At 52.8% G+C, this 13,506-nt stretch overlaps 1 protein-coding gene across 1 annotated transcript in view; it reads left to right on the top strand.

Annotated features, from left to right (window-relative positions):
- The first annotated feature begins 367 nt into the window (after positions 1-367).
- Positions 368-13,506, top strand: part of HSPA12A (heat shock protein family A (Hsp70) member 12A) — a 37,770-nt gene continuing 24,631 nt past the window's right edge. The window contains exons 1-5 of the mRNA XM_039237356.1: positions 368-425; positions 3,412-3,497; positions 4,922-5,049; positions 8,073-8,259; positions 10,609-10,713. Coding sequence (XP_039093287.1) covers positions 368-425; positions 3,412-3,497; positions 4,922-5,049; positions 8,073-8,259; positions 10,609-10,713 — 564 coding nt within the window. The remainder of the gene's footprint in view (positions 426-3,411; positions 3,498-4,921; positions 5,050-8,072; positions 8,260-10,608; positions 10,714-13,506) is intronic.

Genomic DNA, 13,506 nt, shown 5'->3' with positions numbered 1-13,506 from the left:
GTGATCTGCAAGGGATTGGGTGGGGGCGGGACAGGGAGATTCAAACAAATCCTCAGTTCTCGTTCTTGTGTCTCCTGGAGTCCTCTGGGGGCCCAAAGGCACGTGTTCAACGTGTGGCCCAACACATGCTCTTTTGCAAGTCAGTGGGGCATGCTCTGGGAAGAGCTGAGTGATGGGATAATTAGAACCAAGCAGACAGCGGGGTGGATGGTTTGTCTGCAGATAATAGCTTGTTTGCTAATTGCCAACACCAGATTTACTGGGCAATTAGACATTTGGTACCTTCTAAGACCTTCTGTGCAAATGTAGACACATGGCCGCGGGCCTTGCAGGTAGCAGGTGGAGAGAAGGTGGCTCCCAGGGCTGGATGGCATCTCTGCAGGCTGCCCAAGGGGCCGTGGACAGGGCAGACTTCTTGCCGACAGGTGGGAAGGACCATCTGCCTGGGCTCCCTAGCAAAGAGGCAGGATTCCCCCTGTTTTATGGAAGGGGGTGCCCTTGGCTGGGAGATTAGCAAAGAAGGTGGACTTGAGCAGTCTGGGCCAGGAGCCTGGCTTATATCTCCTTTCTCTTTTCAAGAGCACCAACCCATGGGTGCTACTAGGAATCAGAAATTGGTTTCCCTCTAAGACGAGCAAGTTGCATTTTTTTTAATGAAAACTTTTTTATTGTGATAAAGTATCTATAACATAAAATTTGCCATTTTAACATCTTTTAAGTGTACAAATCAGGGGCATTAATTGCATTCACTGTGTTGTGCAACCACTGCCACGACTATTTTTCAAACCTTGTTCATCCCTCAGAATAGAAACTCTGCACTCCCCATTCCTCCCCCCCCCCTCCCCCAGCCCTGGTAACCTCTGGTCTACTTTCTGTCTCTGTGAACTTGCCTATTCTAGATATTTCAGGCAAGGGAAATTACACAATATTTGTCCTCTTGTGTCCCACTTATTTTACTCGCCATAATGTTTTCTCAGTTCTTCTATGTTATAGTGTGTGTAAGAATTTCTTTTTTTAAATTTTTTAAATGTTTTTATTTATTTCTGAGAGAGAGACAGTGTGAGCAGGGGAGGGTCAGAGAGAGGGAGACACAGAGTCTGAAACAGGCTCCAGGCTCCGAGCTGGCAGTCAGCACAGAGCCCGACGCGGGGCTCGAACCCACGAACCGCGAGACCATGACCTAAGCGAAAGTCGGACGCTTAACCGACTAAGCCACCCAGGGGCCTCTGTGTGTAAGCATTTCATTCCTTTTTACAGCTGCATAATATTTCACGGTGTGGACATATCTCATTTTGTTTACTCGTCTGTTCATGGGTACTTGGCTTGTTTCCACTTTTTGGTTCTTGTGAATAACGTCACAGCGAACAGACACATACTGGCTTGAATCCCTGTTTTCAATTCTTTTGGGTAGGCACCTGGGAGAATTGCTGCGTCATAGGGTAATTCTGTATTTGACTTTTTGAGGATCCGCTAAACTGTGTTTCACGGCAGCTGCCCCATTTTGCACTCCCAGATGGCTACAAGGGTCCCAGTTTCTCCACATGCTTGCCAATATTTGTTATTCCTTTCTTTTTTTTATATATATATTAGCCATCTTGGTGGGTGTGATGCAGTTAGCTCACTGTGGTTTGGATTTGCATGTCTCTCATAACTGATGATGCTAAACATCTTTTCACGCACTTATTGACCATTTGTATATCTTCTTTGGAGAAATGGCTGTTGAAGTTCTTCACCCAGTGAGTTGCTTTTTTGGCCTCTGTACTTACTGGCTTCCGCACGTTTCTCCCAGGGGTTGGAATTTGAGGCTCCTTGGTGGGGAGAGAGACCGTATGCCTGCAGCGAGCGGAGGTGGCTGAGCAGATTTGAAGGCTCACATTTACTCTTCCGTGATTCGTTTCATTCCCTCCGCCCGTTTGGCACCTGCTGGAGTGATGCTATTTGAGCTCTCACCAAGCAGGAAAAAACAAAAATCAGTAAGTGTGTGGGAGTCACCAAAGTGATTTGGCAGCAGAAGCAGACAGAGCCGCTCCTGTTCTCCCGTAGAAGCATCTAGGCTTTCTCAGACACCTCACACCTTCCGGGTTCCCTTGACCACAAGTATCATTTTAACAAATTACCTATTTTTTTTTTTCCTGCTGGGTCTTAGTCCATGTGCTGCTAGATGGGGCAGCAATTGCAGAGCAGCTCAGAAGACACCCGGGGTTGGCCATTGTCCCCATGGTGGGAGGCCACCGTCCCTGCTCCGCTGCTCTGCCGGCCCTGCTGGTCCTGGGTGGTGGGCAGGGAGAGCAGTGTGGGGACAGTAGGCCTTCTCCCTGGGTGCTCGCTCCTGGGGGAGGGCAGCTAGGCTCTGGCAAGATGTCAGGACAAATGTCAGCCCCGGAATAATTGCAAGAGGAGCAGGGCAATCGACAAAATGATGTTTGTCTGCCCTGCTCTTGGCTCTTCTCCGGTGTGACTTTGTGGGGCCCCACGTGCGGGGTCCAGGAATGCTGACCCACCTGTCATTCTGCTGTGGGTTTTTTTTTACTGGATGTCAAAGACCTTCAGTATCGCCGAAGAGAGAGGAGTTCTCCGTGGTGTGATGCAGCCTCATGCCGGAGGGAGGGAGGAGGGGATGTGTCCACTAAGCATCAACAATCTTTCTGGAAGCTGCAGTCCTGTCCTGTGTTCCTGTAAGAAGTCTTGTTGGGAGGCACCTGGGTGGCTCAGTCAGTTAAGTGTCTGACTTTGGCTCAGGTCATGATCTCACGGTTCGTGGGTTCGAGCCCTGCGTCGGACTCTGTGCTGACAGCTCAGAGCCTGGAGCCTGTTTCAGATTCTGCATCTCCCTCTCTCTCTGCCCCACCCCTGCTAATGCTGTCTCTCTCCCTCTCTCTCTCAGAAATAAATAAAACATTAAAAATTAAAAAAAAAAAAGAAAAAAAAAGAAGGCTTGTTGGCCTGTAGGGTGGGGTAGGGAACCTGAGGGCTGTGGATACTTTTTCAAAAAACAAAAAACAAACAAACAAACGAAAATGTACACAAGAGTTTGCACGGGTGTCTACAGGTTCATCTGGTCCGTCATGGTACCCGGGTTAGGAACTGGCTCGTTAGAGGGCACAAGCCTGGAGCCGAGGCCACGAGGGGATAGGGCAGCATCTCTGCTAGGGGGGAGTCGGGTGGCACATAGTGAGAGGCCTGGTGGCCCCTGGGAGAAGAAGAACGTTTCATTTGGTCAAGTTTAAGCACCAAACACGAGGGCGTGCCAGAACGGGCGCTCGGCGTTTACAGCCGGGGTCCGCCTTGTCTACACCGTCAGCCGGCTTTCTAGCGGCAATAGCCCCGGTTGCAGGGAAGTCAGGCAGCGCCCCTCTGCCCCCGGGCTCAGCCCACACGCTTCTAAGGAGTACGTGTGTCTTTTCCTTCCAGAAACAGCCCCCACATCTGCATATTCATCTCCGGCCCGGAGTCTGGGAGACACCGGAATAACGCCACTGTCCCCTTCCCATATTGTGGTAAGGAACGCGTATGTATGCGTGCGGCTGTGTGCTGACTGTGTTTGCTTTCTGGACGTGCTCCCACGAGGCAGGCTGCTGGGCGGCCCCTCACGTTCACGGGTGGAGACCGCGTTGTTCTGGAACCAGCCGTGGGAGCCCACCAAGCCCCTTGCCCACCCGGGGCCTGGAAAGGCCTTCTGAGGTGTGGCCGGGGCTTCCGGAGCTGTTGGCCTGGGCGGGTAGCAGGCAGGGTGGCAGCTGTCCTTCAACGATCGAGGGCCCAGAGACGACGGTGAGGCGTCCTTCTGGAAGGGAGCAGCCGCAACTGGCCGGTGCCTCCAGCTCCCTGCTGTGTCCACATGCCTGTGGCTGAGCTCACTGCTCCCACCGCGGCCCCCGGGAGAAGACGTGCTTGCTGAGGGGGTGGGAGACTGGGCATTTGCGCCCACCCGACCCCTTGAAAAGATGGATATTGTGGGGCAGCTGTTCAAGGGGCCAACCAGAGAGAAGTACCCGAGGAGGGGTAGCTTCCCGGGTACCAGCTTGTCCTGGTTTTACCATCGGGTTTTACCTCACTCAGTGTCCTAGAAGTCCCTCAGTCCTGGGGGACCTGGGAGGCTGGCTGCAGGCTTTCACACTCTGCACCCTGAGGCCTCCCTGTACGAGCGCCAGGGTCACCCTGGGGTGTGTGGGCATGGGGGTCAGTGAGGAAAGGCAGATGAGTGGGGCTCTCACCCCCTTCTCTAAACAATATGCTTCGAACCCCCAATGCATTGGTGTATAACGTGGAGCTCTGTGGATATATAACAAGTCTACACTGCAAAAAAAAAAAAAAAAAAAAAGGCAAAAAGAAAAAAATGGTTTGGAAAGCTGGGATGGACTGACCCACTTGCTTAATGCTGAGGAACATCTCTGGTCCCCGAGGGCATGGGACTTGCCAAGATCACGTGGTGAGGGTCCCTGGCCTGCAGAGCCTTACTCCCACTCACAGCACACCCGAGCAGATGGAGTGCTCACCGGGGTGTGCCCAGGCCACAGCGCGGAGCATTCTGGGTGGGCAGCATCTGGAGGTCTGCACACGAACGCGGGAAAGGCAGCAAGGGGAAGGTTGGGTCAGTCAAGGAACCCCTGGGCTTCCAGACCGGATGGTAGAACTTCCATAATTCGTCATGTTCATAAGCAGTTGATAAAGGGGGGTAGTGGGCAAGCTGTAGGCAAGTGACTTCACCCTGTCAGCTTGGCCGACCATTCAGGGGACACCTGCATTTCTCCCTGTGCCACCCGGGCGGGGAGCCGAGGCTGGCCTGCCTTCTCCACAGGGCTCACTGCGCGGCACACTTGAGCCAGAATTCTGTCTATAGTGGGTGCACATCTGGGCACAACCCCCGGGGTGTCCTCCTGAAAGCAGGCTGGCCACCCCACCCTCCTCGGTGTATCTGCAGAATGACGCTGACCCGAATGTCTCGGAGCAGCAGACGTTTCTCGTGGTGGTGGCCATTGACTTTGGGACCACGTCCAGTGGCTATGCCTACAGCTTCACCAAGGAGCCAGAATGTATCCACGTGATGAGGTGAGTGCTGTGGGGGGGGAGGGCCATGAGCAGGCGCCAGTCAGTGCACCTGTGGAGACTTGGGGGGGGCCTGGGGGAGGGGAGTTAGTTTAAGGAGCAGGTGAGTGGCACTTAGTATGTGGGTTCTGGATTCTGGCCCAGCTCAGCCCAAACCCACTGTGCCATTTTGGGTAAATCACTCTTATCCCTGGGCTCCAGGTTTCTGGTCTGTAAAAGCGTTGGTTTCATTCTGACTCAGTTGGTCGGGGGAAGGGCTTGGACAGTGCGTTTGAAAACTGGACCAGGTTATTCCAGCAGGCGACTCAGGCAAGAGGTGCCGACTCAGGGTATCTGTGATGGAGGAGGTCCAGACATTAGCTCGGCCACATACTGTGTGAGCTTCTGCAAGTGCTGGACCTCGTGAACCTCAATTTCCTCATCTGTGAAATGGGGATAAGGACAGTGTCTGCTTCTCAGAGTGTGTGTGCGAATGAAATGAGATTTTCCATCAAGGGCTTAGCACGGAGTGAAATGTGAGAAGGGAAGGTCCTAATTCTTACGTGACAGTGACCAGAGGCAGAAAGCACCATGCCTAAGAAGAAGCAGGAGGGTGGATTTCAGCCAAGGGAAATAACATTGAATTGCTTGGGAGGAATTCTCACACAGTAGCAGCAGCGTTCAAGTTCTCAAGAGACATCATCTCGGTTCTTGTAGAGATTTTTTTTTTTTTTAAATTATTTATTTCTAGGAGAGAGAGAGAGACAGCGTGAGCAGGGGAGGGTCAGAGAGAGAGGGAGTCACAGACTGAAACAGGCTCCAGTCTCTGAGCTGGCAGTCAGCACAGAGCCCGACGCGGGGCTCGAACCCACGAACCGCGAGATCATGACCTAAGCGAAAGTCGGACGCTTAACCGACTAAGCCACCCAGGCGCCCCGGTTCTTGTAGAGATTTTGGAGAGAGTTTCCACGTGAATTTTATTTCAGTCAGAACATGTTAACGTCACCATGGTACAGACTGACGAAATTATGACAGAGAAAGTTTAACTTTTTGTATTTTAATAGGAATGAAGGAATAAAAATTGTAAGGGGAAAAACTCAGAAGGTTCATTGCCTACTGCAAATGTCCATGTTAATGGTAACAGAAAGTCCATTCGTTGAAAGGTCGTGTTTGGAGCGTCACCTTGGCCCCGGTGCCCAGCGTCTGCCTGGGTGGTGATCATCCCTCTGTCTCAGTGGGGTCGCCATGGGGAGCCCTCCCTGGGTAAAAGCCTGCATCTTGATGGAGCTTGGCTGGGGCACCTTCCAGGGGTGGTTCCAGACCCATCTGCATGGCAAAGCTAGGCTGGCTCTCCCCCCGGACTGTGATGGTGCTACCGAAGCTTAACGATGCAGTGACGGGAGCAGGTGTGGACTCAGCCAGGTGCCCCGCCCCCTTCCCCAGGCAGGGGAGAGAGGCGACTTCCCCTCCTATACTGTGTCACCACCAGAGGCTCCTCGTGGTGGTCGCGTGGCTAGCGGACGGGGGGCCAGCTGCAGAGCCAGCACCTGGTAGAGAAGAGAGCATCCTGGCCACCGTGGCTCCCGTGGCTTCTCTGCTGTGGCCCCAGAGCAGGAGGGAGGAGCTTCGAATCCCCTGCTCTCTCCACTCTCCTTTGTATTCTCCTTTCTACCTGAGAGAAGGAAGGAAGCTTCACTGGGGCTCCACCTACCCCCTGCCCCACCCCCTTATTCTTCCGTCAGTACCAGGATGTAATCGCACAACCTCTGCCTGTCTGTCTGTCCTCACCTCTCTCCTCTTCAACACGGCCTTGCAGGACATAGTCCCTTCCCAGCTCACTGCGCCCATCAGGGCTCTCCTGCCACCTTGTGCTGTGGCTGTCACTCTGCTAGGGAGGCACCCACGTCTGTTGCCTCCTGGGTGTCTCCTGGAAACGCCAGGCTTACAGTCTGTCCCGGGAGTTCATTGCCATGGGCTCACCTGGGGTTTCCCACTTTCCTTGGTTAGGGCTCCAGGTTTCCGTAAGGGCGCTTTCTCCTCTAGGCTCTCAGAGCTCACCTCCGTTGCCATTTAGCTCGGTTCTCCCTTAGGATGGCTTGTCCTCCTCCGAGACCCCTTTCCTCTGTCCTGGTTTGAGCCCCGTTGTCTCTGCTCCCAGAATAGGGCTGCACCTCCTCCTCAGCCTCCTGGCTTCCCGTCTAGTTCAGTTTGCTCTGATCAGTCACAACTCTGATTCTGCCGTGCCTCTGCCCTAAAACCTTCAGTGGCTCCCTGTTAGTCACTGATTAAGTCTCTCCCTCCCCAGGGTTCTCTGCAGCGTGGTTCCAAAAACCTTCACAATCTCGTTTCTCACACTTCCATTTGTACACACCTTCTCTACCCCACACAGTCTCTTAGCATCCCCATAAATGCCCTGTGTTTACCCACCTCTGAGCAGCCTGCAGTGCCCTTCCCTCCTTCTAGATCTGGCTCCCTGTCAGTCCTTAAAGCCTCTCCTGAGCCCTGCATTCTTCCCCTGCCCCACCACCTGGCACCTCTGCCTTCTCTGACCCCCAGGGCATTTTCCTGGGCCCCTTCATCTCCATGTGATAAGGCCGGTATTTATGTATTTCTTTATACCCTACCTTGTTTTAGAGAGGACACAAATACATGTGCTTTGAGTGCTTGCAAATTAAAAAAAAACAGACCCCCTCTCTCCCCCAAAAAGACATAACCTACTAGGTTGTGAGTGCTTGAAGGCAGAGACATAAATGTTTCATCTCTGTGTCCATAGCACCTGCACAGAGTAGATGCTCAGTAAACGCTGAGTGCAAGGTCAAAGCAGACCTTATTGCTGAGCAAGAACCGGGTGCTGGCTACTTCCATACTGCTTTCTAACTGAAGTCATATCTCTGATCACTGCTCAACCAGCGGGCCTGGAGAGCATCTGCAGCAGCTGCTGTGAGCACCCACACCTATAGGAATCATGCACATGTGCTCACATCACTGCTGTCTGAACTGGGCTTAAGCGAGAAGGTCCCACAGCCTCTGCCTTTCTTTGGTGTCAGGCGATGGGAAGGAGGCGACCCTGGGGTGTCCAACCAGAAGACCCCAACCACCATCTTGTTGACCCCCGAGAGGAAATTCCACAGCTTCGGGTATGCCGCCAGGGACTTCTACCATGACCTGGATCCCAACGAGGCCAAGCAGTGGCTGTACTTGGAGAAGTTCAAGATGAAGCTGCATACCACTGGGGTAAGCGAGAGACTCTCCCTGGCCGCCGGTCCCCTGCAATGGAGAGCCAAGGTTCCCCCAGCCATGGGGTGGCGGGAGGTCTTCCCAACTCAGGAAACCCTTAGGTGTCTCCCAAGCAGAAATTAACATCCGTTTACCTTGATCTTAGAAATGACTTGGCACACTTAACCCTTTTGTGGCAGAGACAGCACTTTCTGATACACATGTGTGCAGAGAGATATTCAGAATATTTAACAGCTTGTTTGCCTTGGACACTGACCGGAGTGGACACTGGCTGGAGCACAGGAGCAGGGGGTGGTGGGGGGTGGGGGGAATGCATGCCAGGAGATCCCCCTTCGGTTGCTGGGTTGTTGGGAGATTGGAGATTCAGAAGGAGGGACTTGGGGGCTTGGGGCATTTGGGGGACCTAGGGCAGTGGCCATCTAACTAGCATAGAAGTAACAACTGGTAGGGAGCCTGGGCGTGGTTCAGTCAATTAAACATTGACTCTTGATGTTGGCTCAGGTCATGATCCCACGGTTTGTGAGATCAAGCCCCACATCGGGGTCTGTGTTGAGTGTGGTGTCTGCTTGGGATATTCTCTCTCTCTTTCTCTCTCTCTCTCTCTCAGTAAGTAAATTAATTAATTAATTAACTAATAAAAAAAAAAAAGGAGTAACAACTGGCCCGTTAGCTCTCTGTGTGGGGAAGCGGGCAGCTCAGGAACTCAAGCCCAACTATTGGAGGCTCAGTTCCCAAAGCAGTTCTGTTCTCAGGATGCCAGTTCTAGAAGCTGTCTCCATCAGTTAGGCCCCCCTCCCGAGCGTCATGGAAAAATTTGGGCCACAGGACAGGACTCTTCTCAGTTTGAGCGTTTTATCCCATGAGTTTTCCTTCATTCTTGGTACTTAGAGATTCAGGATGGCGGTGGTGTTTAAGACCCTGGGACTAGATGGCCTAGATTTAAATCCTGCCTCTGCCACCTTCAAGATACTTAATCCAAGTTACTTAACCTCGCTACACCTCCCGTAAAATAGAGACACTGACAGTGCCTTCTTCATGGGGATGTTGTAAGGATTAAAGGAATCAAAATACGCAAAGCTCTTAGAGCCAAGCTGGTACTTAGTAAGTTCTAGTTAATTGCCAGCTCCCATTATTGCTTTCCTTGTAGGCTGTTAAGTGCTTGCAGATGACAAAACACATGTTAATGGAAACCCAGCAGCCAGCACCCCGCCTCCCAGGCTGTGTGCCCCGTGGTGTGGTTGTCTCTCTGTGAAGCAGACAGGCATCTGCCAGAAATGTGTCCTTTTACCTGATGGGATTCAGCGCTGAACAGCAATCTCGTGCAGGTGGAAAGTCCAGGAATTTTTCAGTCTTAGTTTTTTTTTCAATTCTGAGCCTATGGCTTCCGGGTGCTTGGCCACCTCTCTGAGCCTGGGAGTCGCCTCCCCAAATCTGGAGTGTCCTTGCTGAGCACCCGGGGTGGGAGGTGGCTGGTTGGGAGGAGTGGGTTTGTGCCCATGGGCCAGCCTCCACGAGGCCAGTTTAGTAGCTTCGTGCCCCTTCATGCTCTAAAGGCGAAGCGTAATTATCCAGTCAAGACTGATCCGGATGCCCCACTGATTGTTTTTCCCCCTGGCCATAATGAGCCTGTCGGTTTTGGGGTGACTTAGGGCCTTCCTTCTGGTGTCCGGTCCCATTCTCTGCCCATCTCCACCCTGTGAGCACTTTTCCTGTCGTTTTTGAAGACTCTGGCCCAGCCAGCAGCTCACAGAGCACCCTCCACCCGAGGACCAGACTGCTTTAGCTTCTGGCAGAGGAAGGGAGGCAGTGATGCTGTGCTCCCCAGAGGATTAAGCACAAGCCTTAAAAATAGGAGCTCTTCTATTTTGGTGACTTGGTTGGCAGCTCATTGGGAAATGAAAGCTTCATGTCTGTGTAGCATCGTGCACGCCAGCGAGTTGCTGTGATTATTTAGGCCTCCGCTAGGGGGGCTCCTGAGGGTGACCGTGTGTGTCCAAGTGTGGAAGTAGCGTGTAAATTGCATCAGCGGTGGTGCCTGCTGCCTTTTCTCCCTTCCTGGGCTCTGTCCCTGCGCTGAGACCTCTGCTCCGTGAGGACCCAGGAGAGAGAGAACAGGAGGGAGGGAAGGAAGGAGGGAGAAGTGGGGGGAGGGGTTGAACGGAACAGCAGAGGCCCCCCCTACAGTGCTGCCAGGCTCATTTTGGGGGACATGCTATTCTCGTCTACCAAATATCAGGTAACAGAAATATGACTCACTGGGATCCCCAGGCCCCCAAGTAGCAGCTCCTGAAGCTACAAGGTGTGTCTCCCCTCCCGGGTCTCACCACTCGTTCCTGTCCCCACCAGGACCTCACCACGGATACAGACCTAACGGCAGCAAATGGCAAGAAAGTCAAAGCCCTTGACATCTTCGCTTATGCCCTGCAGTACTTCAAGGAGCAGGCGCTGAAGGTAGGGCACGTGCCCACCCGCTGTGGTGGAGGAGGTGCACCTGCCAGCTGGGGCACCGGGGATGCCCCGAGGGCGTGCAGGACTGGCAGGCAGAAGGCAGGATGCAGCCTGGTGCCCTGCTGCTGGGAGTGGAAAATGGTGCAGCTGCCATGGAAAAGTCTGGCAGATTCTTAAGGTTAAACACAGAGTCACCACATGACCCAGCGATTCCACTGCTCGGCATACACACGAGGGAAATGAAAACACATATTCACACAAAAACTTGTATGTGAGTGTTTATAGGAGCGCTGCTTATATTAATGAAAAAGCAAAAACAATGTGAATGTCCATCATTGTGCAGGTTACTAAGTATGGTCTCTCCATACAATGGGATATTATTCAGCCATAAAAAGGAATATAGCACTGACGCACAGGACGGTGTGGATGGACCTTGAACACAGTCTGCTAAGTGAGAGAAAGCAGACAATACTGCAGGATTCCATTTGTTTGAAACGGCCAGAGTAGGTGGATCCCCAGAGACAGGAAGCAGATTCGAAGTTGCTAGGGGCTGGGGGAGGGGATAGGAGTGACTGCTACAGGTACGGGGTTTCTCTGCCGGGTGACGGAATTAGATAGTGTGAGGGTTGCACAACCTTGTGAATATACTAGAACCCACTGAACAGTACACTTTAAAAAGGAGACTTTTAAGGGGTGTCTGGGCAGCTCAGTCAGTTAAGCATCCAACTCTTGATTTTGGCTCAGATCGTGACCTCACGGTTCTTGAGTTTGAGTTCTGCATCAGGCTCCATGTTGACAGCACAGAGGCTGCTTGGGATTCTATCTTTCCCTCTCTCTCTGCCACTCCCTGGCTCCATCACGCGTGCGTGTGCTCTCTCTCTCTCTCTCTCTCTCTCTCACTCTCTCCCTCTCTCTCTCTCTTTAAATAAATAAATAAATAAACTTTTTTTTATAAAGGAGAATTTTATGGTATATGAATTACATCTCAGTAAAAAATCAGAAAGACGGACAGAAGACACACTGTGTGACAGCTGTGTGACCTCCGGCAAGGTGCTTAATTGCTCCGCTACCCACCTCTCTAAGCTGAACAGCGGGGCAGGTCCTGTACCCCGTGTTTTGGTGGTACATCAGACATGCGGTGCCTGCCTCGGGGCTGGGCACAGTCAACTCTGGGCAAATGGTTGCTGCTGTCCACCCCCCAGACCCCACAGAAGCAGCTGGTGTATGAGTGAACCCCGGGAAGACTATTGCAAAGGTTTGTGCAGCGATGATCCTGGATGTGGGAGAACAGCTGCGTCCTCAGTGGAGCGCAGCTGTCCACTCAGCGGCTTCTCCCATGGGCATGTGACGCGTGGGTGTAAATCAGATGCGTGTCCTGAGCTTTAGCCAAAAAGAATTGGGAACTTTAGAAGCATTTGGTATTGTGTGATCACTAGTAGAAATTGAGTGACTTCTAGAAATAGGATAGAGTTCTAGAAATAGGGCTCGAGGGAAACAAAGACGTGAGAACATAATAGTGCTTTCTTTCTTTTCTTTTTTTCTTTTTTTTTTTTGATAGAGAGAGACAGCATGAGCAGGGGAGTGTCAGAGAGAGAGACACACAGAATCCGAAACACGCTCCAGGCTCTGAGCAGTCAGCACAGAGCCTGATGCAGGGCTCGAACCCACGGACTGTGAGATCATGACCTGAGCCGAAGTCAGACGCTTAACCGAGCCACCCAGGCACCCCGATAGTGCTTTCTTTCATTCATTCAAGTACCTTTCTCATCTTCCTCCCTCCCTCCTTTCTTCCCTCTCTCCTTCCTTCCTTCTTTCCTTCCTTTCCTATTCATGTGTCAGATCAAAAGGCAATGTCAAAATAAAGACAGTGTGAAGGAGTATGTAGTCGGTGGGTCGGTGTTGTGAGGGGGTAACTAAGTGGGTATTTGGTGTATGAGTGAACCCACTGCCCTAAGGGCAACAGCAGGAAAAACAGCAGGAAAAACTCCTTGGAGGAGGGGCATTGGGGGGGTCTCAGTGGCAGCAGCTGGAAGGGGGGTGTTTTAAGAACAGTGCAGGGGAAGGAGAACACAGCAAATTGTGGAAAGCCAGCAGTTTTGAGTGGGAGAAGGGCTAGGCTGTAGGATACAGCGGGAACGGTGAGCTCGGGTCGAGATTGTGCAGAGCCTCGAATGCCAAGCTAAGGAACATCTTGGGCAATGGAGAGCCATCAAAGGCTTTCTAATAGGGGAATGCCATGGCCACAGAGACAGCATTAGAGGGAGGGCGACCACAGCGTCCCAGGGCCTGCGGGGTGGAGGAGAGCCATGTGGAGGCAGCTGACTCCCATCCGCAAGCAGGTGTGTCTGAAGGCTCTGTGACTCCGAGCGAGACTAGCAGGTCATTTGTGGCGCGTGAAGACCAAGAAGAAAGAGAGGGGGGAGGGGCGAGGGAACAAGTGGATCCTGGGAAACGGTTCTTCCACCAGAAAGGGAGAGGGGAGAGGACGGAAGAAGGCGTAGGAGGGAGAAGGGGGCAGGAGGGGAGGGCACCATCATTGCTGGGGACAGCCAAGCAGACCGGGAGGCGCCCACAGAGGCGGACCTGCCTCAGCCCGAAGAGCGGAGATCCCAGCGGGCTGGGCTCGGCGTCTGGTAGCTCAGACCGCCAGGTGAAGGATGGCCTGCCTGTAGCACAGGTGGACATCCGGAGAAAGGTCAGGGATCAGAGGGAGGCCGAGTACCCAGGGGCCCTTTGAGTTCAGGGAAGGAGCCAGGAGACCTGCGGGGAAAGTTAGGGCCTGAGAAAGTCCCTGAC

This window comes from Hyaena hyaena, unplaced genomic scaffold (genome assembly GCF_003009895.1).
Source record: "Hyaena hyaena isolate Hyena2069 unplaced genomic scaffold, ASM300989v1 scaffold_124, whole genome shotgun sequence".
NCBI classification, from domain to species: Eukaryota; Metazoa; Chordata; class Mammalia; order Carnivora; family Hyaenidae; genus Hyaena; species Hyaena hyaena.
This window is presented reverse-complemented; position numbering and strand designations above follow the sequence as displayed.